General features: G+C 36.4%; 1 protein-coding gene across 11 annotated transcripts in view; it reads left to right on the forward strand.

Annotated features, from left to right (window-relative positions):
• The window catches only part of CAMK2D (calcium/calmodulin dependent protein kinase II delta), a 162,209-nt gene that overhangs the window by 52,428 nt on the left and 96,373 nt on the right, over nt 1-13,408 (forward strand). The window contains exon 1 of one of the 11 annotated variants that reach the window (XM_039361281.1): nt 8,916-8,955. The exons of the other annotated variants lie outside the window; for them this stretch is intronic. Within the exon in view, the coding sequence (XP_039217215.1) occupies nt 8,931-8,955 (25 nt within the window). The 5' untranslated portion in view covers nt 8,916-8,930. Of the gene's footprint in view, nt 1-8,915; nt 8,956-13,408 lie in introns of those variants that run through there. 11 annotated transcript variants of the gene reach the window in all.

Raw genomic sequence — 13,408 nt, forward strand, 5'->3', positions numbered from 1 at the left:
TCGGGGGCCCATGACAAGCTACCTTCACTTTTGTAAAAATGGTTTGTTTTTTTGAAGAGAAATTGGTGTTCTTTTCCTTCTTTAAGATGAACCAGGAATTTCATCTTGAATAGAATTAATTGAAGGTTCCATAGATGCAGAATGGCTGAGCAAACTTCTTCCCTTACATTGTTTTATACATTGTTTTCTGAAAAAGGAATGGGTTGAAGACCTCCTGCTTTGAATATCAGAGCCCAATTTTAAATAGGCTGCTATGCTGTATATAGCAGGTTATTGGGAAAGGGTTGGTTTACTTTGGAAGAGCAAACTAAAGAAGATTATTAACTATTTACATTTATTCAGGGGAAAGAAAGAAAGGAGAAGAGGCAAAATGTTAGATCATATTATTGCTCATTTATAAAGGCTGACATTAATTCCCAGTGAATTTTTATAGGAAGAGAGTTGGGCGTTCTTTTGGTATTGGGTGCTTTGATTGGTTTGGCAGCAGGAAGGTAATAACCCCCTAATCTCTTGGTCTCCCACAAAGGGTCACAACTTGGCTCTGAGGCCTGGCATGGGGGACCACAGAGGACTCTGCAACCATAAAGCTGGCTAGTTTCTTGAGAGCCCCTCCCATGTAATAATCTAATGTTAAATGGCCATCTTCAGATTTTTTCCCCTTTTCATGTTTAATTATCATTATTCTATAATTTTAAAAAAAATTAACCCTAATTTTAATGTTATTTCTCATATGTTGTTTTATTTATTGGTTATATTACATTGTACACCACCCAGAGCCCCTCTTTGAGAGAAATGTGCTGTTTAGAAATATGATAGATAGACAGACAGACAAGGAGCGCACACCATTTGGAAAGATATTCACCATTGTGAATTTTATCCTTTGTTTTTCACCTCAGGATACCCAGCCCACCCTTGATTCCTTATCAGTAAAGTGAGAGCAATTAGTAGCACAGTCATTGAAAGATGTAAAAACTGTTGGATGTGGTTTTTCAGAATATATTTTCTAAAGCTCCTTTCTGATTTTTCATTTGTTCTTCTTCATATTGTAAAAACACCAGCATTTTGTTGGATTTGTTTTCCCAACATTCAATCACTCTAACTCATTGCGATGCTCTGTATTGGTTTCTTAGTTTGGTTTAGTTCCACACAAGTGGAATCTGTAACTATTCCAAGCTCCGTGGTAGTACACTCTGATTAAGGACTCCAGCCAACATAAAATAGAGTTTTGCAGTTCTTATGTGGAAATATTTCTTAAGGGGAAAAGCGGCAACAGACAACAGTTCTGTTTCCTGCCTTCTTATTTCCCCCCGATATGCTGGAATGTAATAGGTCCCAAGTCTCCAATAAAGAATCCATAGTTGTCACACTGACATCTCCCTTGGTTTTTGCCAAGCTTTATGCTCTGAGGAAGCCATGAGGAAGCTGCAAAGAAAACAAATCAGCCTTCAGCATCACTTTTCTTCAGAGATATTTCTGAGCACTACCTACCCAGACCCTTAATATACATGGGCTCCTTTTAGTGCCAGGTATCATACTTAATGTTTCAGTTATGCAAAATGAGTAAGGCAATGCTACATGATGTGCTCCAAGATTTTCTGTACATCTTCTTTTGTTTGAGTTTTCTTTTTTGTGAGTTTTCTTTTTTTAAAAAAAGTAAAGCTGTTTTAGTATTTATATTTCTGTGTGTATGTATGTGTTTCCTGTTTAGAATAATGGGATACCATGTTGCCAGTGTTTGGCAGTTGCAGACCAAGAAGGCTCTGGAGGCTAAATAAATGGGATTTGGAGGCCATGTATTTGCAAAATGCACATTGTGCATCCTCAGCAATGAAATTTGGTTGAATTCATTAGGGTGATATATTTTCCTTCTATATTTTCCTTGATTTTTTTTCCCAATAGAATTTCTCTTTGTTATTATTCAGAAAGATCTATGATATATGTGTACATGCAAATGTTTTCTAGTATGATTTTTAGGCTAAATTATTTCAAGTATTGTACAATAGCATGGGCGTTTTGGAGCATTCCTACTTGTTAACTGAATAACTGATTGCAACGTTTTCCTTCCCAAAAATATTTTCACATATTCAGATATTAAATTTGTTTCTCTCCCCTCCTTCCTAGGTTGCAAATTGACGGGGAACAGTTACAGAAGAGCTGTTACAGTTTTAATCTAATGGACATTAAAAATTCTATAACTTTTACCATTTTGGTGGATTCAGTTATTTTCTGTGGTGACTTCATAAATACTAAATTTCTTTTAAAACTACCTACAAAATCAGCTCTTGAATTGTGGCACAACTTGCATAAATGAAGACTAGCTAGGAATATTATATTATAATCTCTAAATGAAAAGCAGGACAAAATAGATACAAAGAGTGAAATCCAAGAGAAATATTTGCATCACAGAATTATTCTGCATTCTGAACCAGGCATCTTTCTTTATCTCCTGAAACTGCCTCAACATACTTTGAAAATCTGCCCTGAAGGGCCTCAAATCCTCCAAAGCAGATTTTAAGAATTATAGGGGTTGGAAGTAGGCTGAAAAGCTGGAGTCATGAAGAGAAGCCTGTTATTGTGACATCAGATTTTATCAGACGAAAACTACAACACAATAAGTTGGGATATTGAGTTATGTAGACCCTGCCTGCAATTCTTTAAGACCAAATACATCTTTTCTTGCGTTTGTGTTAAATGACACAGCCAAGCAATCCCTAGAAAATATACAGGGAGTTGGAGACAGATGTTTAAACTGTTTCCACATGTTTAAAATCTGAAGAACTGCACAGCCTTAGTTATTAGTAATGATCATCATGTTTTTCCTTTGGATTGTAGGCTTTTTCCTTCACCATGAGTTAGCTGGAGGTTAAATAAGAGGATTTTGATTAAGCAGAGAATTTCTTTTAAAAGACTTAGAAACAGCAAGTTAAAATAATTTTTAAAAAGTATGTCTGCAATTTTATTCTGATCCTGGTAACCTTCAAAAATCAATAATAATTAGGAGAAGCTTTCAGGCAGGAATTTAGCTCAATTAACTTCTGTCCAAGTAGAACAAAATGAGTCCCAGTTTTGTGGGATAAAAGGTTAACCATCTTCAGTTATTTGTACTTGGGGCTGTTGGACCTGCCAATAGGTGCTAACAAGATTTGTGAAAATGAAACTCAATTCTATTTAGGTTTTCCTCCAGACTATTTAGAAGTGAAGTGAGGGGAAATCTGCAGATCCAATGTAAATCCTGTGTATGAATCTATTCCTTTATTTTATTTATTATACAATAGCTTTGTCTAAGCTTAGTAAATTTAATAGCTGGTAGTTTTAAATAAAGTTTAAAGAAATGATGAGGTTGGCATTTTTCAAAAGATGTAGTTCCAGACCTAGGCACTTGGTGTTCACCAGATGTTTTACAGCTCCCTTAATTTGGTCAATAGACCTAATGTCTGGAATTTATAGAAATTATTATTTAAAACATCTGGAGGTGCCGGTTTGTTTCCCACAATGTCACCAGTGGTGGGATTCAAATATGTGAACAACCGGTTCTCTGTGTGGATGCCGCTTCCGGAAGTCCATTCTGAGCCTGGACAACAAAAAATTAGCTACCGGTTATGCAGAAGTGTTGTGAACTGGCTGAATCCCACCACTGAATGTAACCTCTAAGAAATTTAATAGCACTTATTCCTTAGTAATTGTGCTTAGGCTGAAATTCTGGTAATTTCAACAAGCATTTATAATAATATAATGACATTATACTATATTCGTTTTATACTTGAATGTAGATTATTTACAGGGAAATTATTTTTCCCTGAAAGAAAATAGTCATCTCAGAGTCATTTATATGCTGTTTTTGGAAACCACTTTGTATTTCTGAGTCATTTCTTGTATGTACTGAAGTGCTACTGGCCAAAATTTAGAAGGTTGGAATATTTAGGCAACAAAAAAAGCAACAGAGCCAAGCTTCAAACATGACTCACCATTTATAAGCTATGAACTTTACTTTTCAATGGAACTCTTTGAGGATGAGGTCTAATGTCAAAAAGGAGACATGCCAGAAAGATGATTTAAATAGGACTTATTTTTATTCTAATACCTGATAATGAATGAAAGTTTGTCCACACTGTATATGCATTAGTGTTCAAAGAAGTCTATACCTCTTGACATATGATTTCTTATGCAAGGGAAGATACCTGAGTATTTTGAGATTCTAGTCAGAGGTCTTAATTCTAAAAATTATGTTGCCTCTTATTCCTTCAATTTGTCTTTAGAATTCTCTGGTCTAAAGAAATCGTTGGTATTCTTTGTAACTTAAGACATAAGAGAGGAAATGGCCCAATAGTGAAAAATGAAGTTTATTTAGTTAAACATGGTTGAAGAAAATTTGATCCATTTCCTTATCTGAAAGTTGAAAACAAACTGTCTTGACCTTTCTGCCCATTTGTATATGGGTAATTAGGAACTGTCTTGATGCTTTCTTCCCAATTTAGCACCTCTTTTTGGAGATATTTAAGGTTCTAAATGAGTAGCCATTTAATATATAAAGGATATGTATACGTTTTATAGTATGTTTCACCTTAAACAATTTAAAATCATCATCATCATCAAGTTGGAAGGGACCTTGGAGGTCATCAAGTCCAACCCCCTGCTCAGGCAGTTAACCCTATGGCATTTCGGACAAATGGCTGTCCAGTTTCTTCTTAAAAACTTCCAGTGTTGGAGCATTCACCGCTTCTGGAGGCAGGTTGTTCCACTGGTTAATTGTTCTAACTGTCAGGAGGTTTCTCCTTAGTTCTAGGTTGCTTCTCTCCTTGATTAGTTTCCATCTGTTGCTTCTTGTCCTGCCTTCAGGCACTTTGGAAAATAGCTTGACTTCCTCTTCTCTGGCAGCCCCTGAGATATTGGAACACTGCTATCATGTCCCCCCTCGTCCTTCTCTTCATTAAACTAGACATACCCAATTCCATCAACCTTTCCTTATATGTTTTAACCTCCAGTCCCCTAATCATCTTTGTTGCTCTACTCTGTACTCTTTCTAGAGTCTCAACATCTTTTTTACATCGTGGTGACCAAAACTGGATGCAGTATTCCAAGTGTGGCCTTACCAAGGCATTGTAAAGTGGTATTAATACTTCACGTGATCTTGATTCTATCTCTCTATTAATGCAGCCTAGCACTGTGTTGGCTTTTTTGGCAGCTGCAGCACACTGCTGGCTCATATTTAAATGATTGTCCACTAGGACTCCGAGATCACTCTCACAGTTACTACTTTTAAGTGAGGTACCACCTATACTGTGCCTGTGCATTTGGGTTTTCTTGCCTAAATGCAGAACCTTGCTTTTTTCACCATTGAATTTCATTTTGTTAGATAGCGCCCAGTATTCAAGTCTGTCCAGATCCTCCTGTATCCTAAGCCTGTCTTCTGGAGTGTTGGCTATTCCTGCCAGCTTGGTGTTGTCTGCAAATTTGATGAGTTCCCCATCGATCCCCTCGTCCAAATAATTGATGAAGATGTTGAAGAGCACTGGGCCCAGAACAGAGCCCTGGGACACCCCACTACATACTTCCCTCCATGTAGATGCGGTTCCATTGAGGACCACACACTGAGTACGGCCGGTCAGCCAGTTACAAATCCATCTGGTGGTGATGCTGTCTAACCCACATTTTTATATCTTATCAGGTAGTAGGTTGTGATCTACTTTGTCAAATGCCTTACTGAAGTCCAAGTAAATTATATCCACAGCATTCCTCTAGTCCACTAATTTTGTCACTTGGTCAAAGAATGCAATAAGGTTTGTCTGGCATGATCTGTTTTTGACAAACCCGCATTGGCTTTTAGTAATGACTTTGTTTGCCTGTAGGTATTCGCTGATTCGTTGTTTGATTATCTTTTCCAGAATCTTCCCAGGTATTGAGGTCAGGCTGATAGGTCTGTAATTTCCTGGATCCATTTTTTTCCCTTTTTTGAAGATGGGAGCTACATCAGCTCTTTTCCAGTCCTCTGGTAATTCCTCAGTGCTCCAGGATCTTTGAAAAACGTAGTTCAGTGGTTCTGAGATCACATCTGCCAGTTCCTTGAAAACCTTGGGATGTAATCCATCTGGTCCTGGTGATTTGAACTTGTCTAGGCTGGACAAGTGCTCACTTACCGTTTTCTTGCCTATCTTAACTTGTGTTTCTATTCTGTTTTTTATGGCACTATTTTTGATAGGTTGGTCTGCTTTTTCCCTTTGTATAAAGACAGATGCGAAAAACGAGTTAAATAGTCTGCTTTCTCCCTGTTGCTTGTCACCTTCTTGCCACTTTCACCCACTAATGGACCAATCGTTTCCTTAACTTTTTTCTTGTTTTTTACATGTTGAAAGAAGCTTTTTTTGTTATTTTTGTCTTTGGTCGCAAGCCTTAGTTCATTTTGAGCCTTAGCTTTCCTCACTTCATCTTTGCAGGCTCAGGCTATTTGCTGATATTCTGACTTAGTTATGTGTCCCTCTTTTAACTTTCTATACTTGTCCTTTTTATCTTTCAATTTATCAGAGAGTTCTTTGTGCAGCCATGCTGGTTTCTTTTGAGAGCTGTTATTTTTCCCTCTTTGTTGGTATTGTGCTAGACTGGGCTTTTATTATCTCACTTTTCAAAATTTCCCAAGCCTCTTGAGTTGTTTTCCCCTGGAGGATTCTCATCCATGGAATCCTTCCCAAACCCTCTCTAAGTTTATTGAAATTAGGTCTCTTGAAGTCCAAGACTCTAGTTTGACTGTGTTCTAGTGCTTGTGCTCCCATAATGTTGAATTCCAATATTGTAGATGACCGGTAAGGAATATGTTATTGAGCCTTACTTGAGTCTATCCCCTGCCATCAAGATACTTTAGGGTAGCATCAGCTTGAGATGTTGTGATTTCTGTTTGTGGAACGAACCTTGAGTTAACTGCATTGCCTTCACATTTCTGAATTGTTCCCCCTGAATTGAAGGCATATTCCAGGCTTTTGATAATGAAGTGAAACTTAATTTTACTTTGGGGAATATTATCTTTTCCCTTTCATAAAGTAGGATTACAACCTTAATTGAAAAAATTTGGGTGACTGTTAGATGAGTATAAAGTGGTAGTATGTCTCTTTGCTTCCATCCACTGGTTGTCTGGAATTTTGCAACCCAGGACTGAGAATTCTGCATGAAATAAAGAGTTGGGGATGCAACATCAGTCTTCAGCATTTCCATCCTAATTATAATGTTTTTTCCACAGTTATCTTTAATAAAATATTTGCATTTTTAAAAATCCTTATCCTACTTTGTCTCTTCCATCAACACAGGCTCAGAATTTTGTAAACCTATCTATAATATGTGGGAAGGGGAGAAAAAGATATTTCCCATGCTGTTTTCAATAGCCACAACGTCATTGGAAGATACATTTTGTCTGGTGCAATCGTGAAAAGTTAAGCTGAAGAGTTGGATCCTTGTTAATGGAGACCACTAGACAATAGCAGAGATATAGTCTAATCTAGGAATTTGAGGGGGGGGGGGTAGAATCCCATAAGAAGACAAGGGCAAACTGTTTTCCTTTTGCCGTCATGAAAAAAACCAATATGAATTTAATTGTCACCTACAGGCAAAAATACTGTTTTCTGCATAACTTAGTTATTGGAAATGTTGTAATTGTTGGATATTCTTACATTAGTGGTTGGTATTTTTTGCTGTACAGGGGAGCAAAATAGATTTGTGTCTTTTGCTGGGGGAGATAAAATACAGATAAAAATCTCATTTACTAAGGCTTTCATGTGTATACAGGTAGTCCTCGACTTAGAACAGTACATTTAGTGACCAAAGTTACAATGGCACTGAAAAAAGTGACATGACCATTTTTCATACAACCGTTGCAGCATCCCCGTGGTCACACGATCAACATTCAGATGGTTGGCAACTGATTCATATTTATGATGGTTGCAGTGTCCCGCCATCGTGGTCAGATTTTGTGACCTTCTGACAAGCAAAGTCAATGGGGAAGCCAGATTCACTTAGCAACCACGTTACTAACTTAACAAATGCAATTATTCACTTAACAACTGTGGCAAAAAGTCATAAAATGAGGCAAATTCTTTTTTTCCTCCCATCATCTTCTTTTATCCTTCTTTCTTCATCCCTTCATTCCTGATACAGTGTTACGTATCAGATCTCAAGTTATTAATATGTAGGTAAGTTCCAGAATGCTCTTGTAGTAACCATATAGTTTCTAGATACACAGCTGAAATATGGATTTTTTTTCTGCCAAGGCAGCTCTAAGCATTTCTCTTTTTTCATATTATCTTTTGCTGTTGCATACAACAGTTCTTCATCTTTATTTTCCTATTTACCTAAAAAGCAAATATTCATATAAGATATTAGTGGTAGTTATAACATTTACAAGTTCATTAAGATTTTCATTGTCTTTTAAAGATTAAATTGAAATGTGCTATAGTTTCAGTAACTAGTACCAGTCAAGAATCAATTTTTTTTTTTCAATTGTAATACTTATATGCCATGGGGCTCTCTCTCCAAAGGGAGGGACAGCCTCTCGGAAGATGTTCTGCGTTTTTTTCCTGGGGTGGAAGACGCTTTTGAATTTTGATCCCACCTTTCTGGACGCTGTTTTTTCTGGGCAGGGAAGCAGTAATGTTCTCACAATTATCCAGAGAGATTTTGCCTTTATTTAATATTTTAAAAGATTGATTTGGCCAACCATGGACTTATTCTTCTACAGCAGCTTAATGCTCAGAGGGAGTTTGGTTTCCTGTGTCTCTGCACAGTTGCTATTGTTGATGTTTTACTTTAAGGCACACAAATCCGTCCTTGCCTTTCCAACTACTTCAAGATGTTGTTTGTTCATTAAAGCAGTGAATGTGTCCTCTTGATGACAGCTGACATACAGCCAGATATTTTCAGTTACCTCTTGCATTTGATGTATACTATATGCCATGGGCAAAACCACAGAATTTGCAAGTATGTGTTTCTGTATGTTTTAATATGCCAAAGGGAGTAAGTACAGAGGTTTTCATCTATGTAAGTCTTATTTTTAGAACCATTTTTTAACATAGATATTATTTCTAGAATTGAAAATTACATTAGTGATTTTGAATTAGAATCTGAGTCTTCCTTAGAATGTGAATATGAAGATGTTGAATTACAGTTAAAAGCTATAATTAAAGTAGTAATTAAAAAGAAGCAAAAGGATAACTCAGATAAAAGAATATTAGGAACATAAAATAATGAAAATATGAATGGATACATTGTTAGTTAGATATGAATTCATAGGATAACTATTAATTTTGCATTCTGCTGTTGAAAAGAATGGCTACTGTACACATTGCTGCCCATACAATGAGATTAAAAGTGAGTAGTCAAATTTATTCTGTAATCATTGTAGACCTTCACAGTGATTAGAACTTTGGGGAAATGAGGATTCTAATCATAGGAGGACCTAGGTGGATATTAAAGATTCCTACTTTGAGAAATTTGTTCTCAGTCCATGAAGAGAATGTGAAGAAATCAGTAGCACTTAGGGCTATCGTGAACAGTAACAAGGTACAAGTGTTTTATAGCAGCAGGGACCAGTTCCGTGAAGAGAGGTTTTCCCACAGACCGGAGGGTGCGTGTTTTTGTGTGCTGCCTGCATATCACGGATGGGGCTTTGCTTGTTTGTGCAGACCATTGGCTGGCAAGTCACGGCCTGGTACTGGTCCACGGACCAGGGATTGGGGACCCTTGTTTTATAGTACTCTTGATTGCCTGGAGTTGGTTATAAGTCGGACAGCTATATAAATGGTTTAAATAAATAGAAGAGTATTTAGAAGCTTATGAATACAATATCTTTTTTCATTCCTGTTTTAAGAGTATATGAATATAAATTAATATCTTAATTTTTTAAAGAAAATGAAACCCTTAATGTATGAGCTGAGTAATCCACAGATATTCTTTCCTCATTATTCTATCACTAGGCTCACCAGATATCCAGCAAAAGGAGGCTACTATGTCTTTTTATTTTGATGAGCTCCATCTGGCAAGCATAAAGTTTAACATTTAAAGTTAAATATTATCTGTCTTTTTGGGTATCTCTTCAAGCAGCTTTTCTTTAGGTTTTAGCACTTCCTTAATAAGTATTAATCATAAGTGAACAAGCTCAGCTCTGTGGCTTGCATTATTTGATTAGTACCTTCCAAGGGCTTATGCTACAGTCTGAAATTGGCAAAATCTTAATCAATTACATGCTTTTGCCTCCTAACCACTTCTAACACATTCCTTCAATTGAAGAGCCAGTCTTTCTGATAATGGAAATAGTAATATACATGGGGCCTATGTACTTTTTTCTTTTCTTTTCACAGTTTTTTGTAGTTTGTACTTTTTGTCATGGATGCCAACAAAAACCCAACAGTCCTCTTTTACTTCTTATTTGTCCTCCTTTCCAATTGTCCGTGTCCTTCTTTGCCCTGTTAGATATTTGGTTACCCTATCTATACCCCATTTGTATCCAGTCGTTACAAAGTGTGTCAGATTAATTGAATATGTTTTGCCTAATCTTATTCAGAAGACTGAAGGAATGGCAGTGCCCATGCAAACAAATAACTTTAGGCATATTGTGTGTCCTCATTTAGTTTCCTTTCATCCAACAGGCCTTTAAAAATAATTGGCTCTTTTTGTGGCATCGCCTACAAGAATCCATTATACTTTTGTAATCTCTGTGAGAGTTGTCTTGGCAATCATGGCTACCTGACAAGTATGTAAAAATAGGAAATATTAGTAAGAGTGGGCTCTGCTGAAAGAGAAAAATACTTTTGCCATTGAAGTCTGTGATATATTAGAACAGGATCTTTTTGGGGACACCAGATAGCACTCCAGAGAAAGTCATGAATAGAGAAGATAGCAATGTTACCCTTGGAGAAGATTATGTTTCCTAAAGGATTTGGTTGGGGGAAGTAGGTTACTTTGAAAAGTCCAGAAACTAGCCCTGGCTTTAGAGAATTTTAGATGGATAGGGACCAAGGATTGTGTTCTTTCTCTTCAAAACTATTTGAACAGAATGGCTTCCTGGACAAGAAAGCCATGTACGATGTGACAAGAATAAGCAAGCTGTTTTTGAATTGTCTTAAGTTTGGAAATGCACGTCTTGTGAAAAATAGCAGTTCTATAAAACGTCCTTGATTCTGAAAAAGAAAAATTAGAATAGTTTCGGAAATGTTTGCAGTCTGGCATGTTTTGCTTGGATGTACTATTCAAATAAAAACAATTAGAAAGCTTCCTTGAATACATACTAATTCTTAAGCATGTCCAAAATAAACTCTGGATGATAGCCTCAACACTTTAAATAAAAATACTGGCTTGTGGTATAATCTGTTGCTGCTTGAATGGATTGCAGCAAATTATGTTCAATGAAAATGAAAAAGAAAGATTTTTTAATTAAAAAAAGATAATTGGGAGCAATAGAAATTATCAGAGGCCCAACATGGTTTACATTAGACATTGTTTTAATTCTTTTCACCAAAAAATGGAAATATGTATTTTGTTTCCAAAGTTCTCCATCTGCTATCCACAAAATTTGGTATCCTCAATCTTCTTCCATATTTAAGCGAATATGTATTTTCCATTTTTCTTCCATTGAAGGTATGGAGGTGGTAGAAACATCCATCAACATGCAGAAAAGAAAAGGCTGTTACTTATCATGCCACAATTCTGCTTCTACCCCACACAGAGAGGAAAATCTGCTAGAGATTTATATGGTGCCCTGTTCCCCTTTTAATCAATGAGCGTTACGCTCATTTGCAGATACTGTCAATATTTCAACTGTTGTATGAAGAAACCCAAAGAGGAGATCCCTATTATATAACCTGTCCCAATTTTCTGTCTTGGCTAAGGGACTGCATCAGGTCTTTTGCCATCAGGCCACTTACTGCCTGATGCAAGTGAAAGACTGTAGGTTGATAAAATCCATTTTAGGCTATATTCCTATAGAAAGTTTTAGACATACAGGTCATGGTTGTCTCAAAGGTGCTTTTTCAAAAGACAACCGGATTACGTTTTTTAAAATTATACTGTATATTCTTTACTTTCTGCCTGATTCCATACCTGAAATATTTTCTTTTTCTTGTTTCCTATGATGATGGGCAGTGCAACTTCCCCTAATTCTTTTTTACTTTATATTTCTATTTGGTTTAAATCCAATACTAACCTAATTAGTTGCACTTTTGCTTAGATGAATTTGAAAATTAAGATCAGATGACACACTGTAACAGGATAAATAGCAGTGCTCTTTGTTTTTTTTAATATAAAGATGCCAATTTCAATTGACTGTGTAAAAATAGAGAAATATAATTCCCGATATATTACTTTTTATTATACCATTCAAGATACCATCATCAAATCTTCATTATAGTCAAAAATCAGCAAAGTCAGATGATAACTGGAATGTTTTCTCTGCCATAATACCTGTTTTGTTTACTGTTCATTATCAAGGAATATTTTAACAGCTTGGCATTAATGATTAGTATTGGGTCAAATGAGATAAATTATTAAGTGTGGTATGAAGTCCATAGGTTGAGTAAACTTCATTTTAATTTATTTAGGGACTTACTGACTGTAGAGTATGTAGTAAGAAATTAAAATGTTTCACTTTTATATATTTCATTATGCAGATGTTAAAATGTTTTGCTCACCATGGGTATCCAGACTAATTGAAAACACGAGCTAAAACACCAGAATAATTTATTTTATTTTATTTACTCCCTTTAAGTGTTCAGCCATGTCAAATTTGTATGGTAATTCTTCTATTCACTATGAGTAGTGATTCATTATGAGATTAACACATATTCAAAGTTTTCAGAGCAAGGCTATTAGCAGCTGCAACATAGGGCTGACTATCTCTTCAGTTTCAAAGGCTGAAATACATTCTGGGGTAGATCATGGCATTTATAAGAGCCAAACATGTCTTTTCCTGGAATTGTGCAACAATTGAAGAAGGATCCTGGAGGGAAAAATGCAGCTGCTTTAAGAAGTTGCAGAAGGATGGTGTTCTGTTTCCAAGTAAAAGGCATTGAGACGAGGCAGGAGTAACAAACAGTCTTGTCTTTATTCAATTCACAACAGAACCAAAACAAAATGGTGTGGATTCCTTTTATACCCCTTTTGCAGGGACAGTGTCAACCAATCAATGCAATGTATTTCTCCCGCCTTGCACATGCGCAATAGGTGGGAGACAGCCTGTCTGGTCCTGGGCATCCACATGGTCTGCTCGGGTCTTTCTGCAGCCTCCTGCACCTGCTGAATGACTCAGCAGGCCCAGGACTAAACCCCCCCTCCCCTCTTGGATCAAAACATAGTACTTAATATTTTACAATACTACAAATCTAATACCTTGTCACTCCCTTATTCACAGCACAGTAATACTTACTATTTTTGCATTACT

This window comes from Crotalus tigris, unplaced genomic scaffold, assembly GCF_016545835.1.
Source record: "Crotalus tigris isolate CLP2741 ecotype Arizona unplaced genomic scaffold, ASM1654583v1 scf7180000019244.426175, whole genome shotgun sequence".
In the NCBI taxonomy this organism is placed as follows: Eukaryota; Metazoa; Chordata; class Lepidosauria; order Squamata; family Viperidae; genus Crotalus; species Crotalus tigris.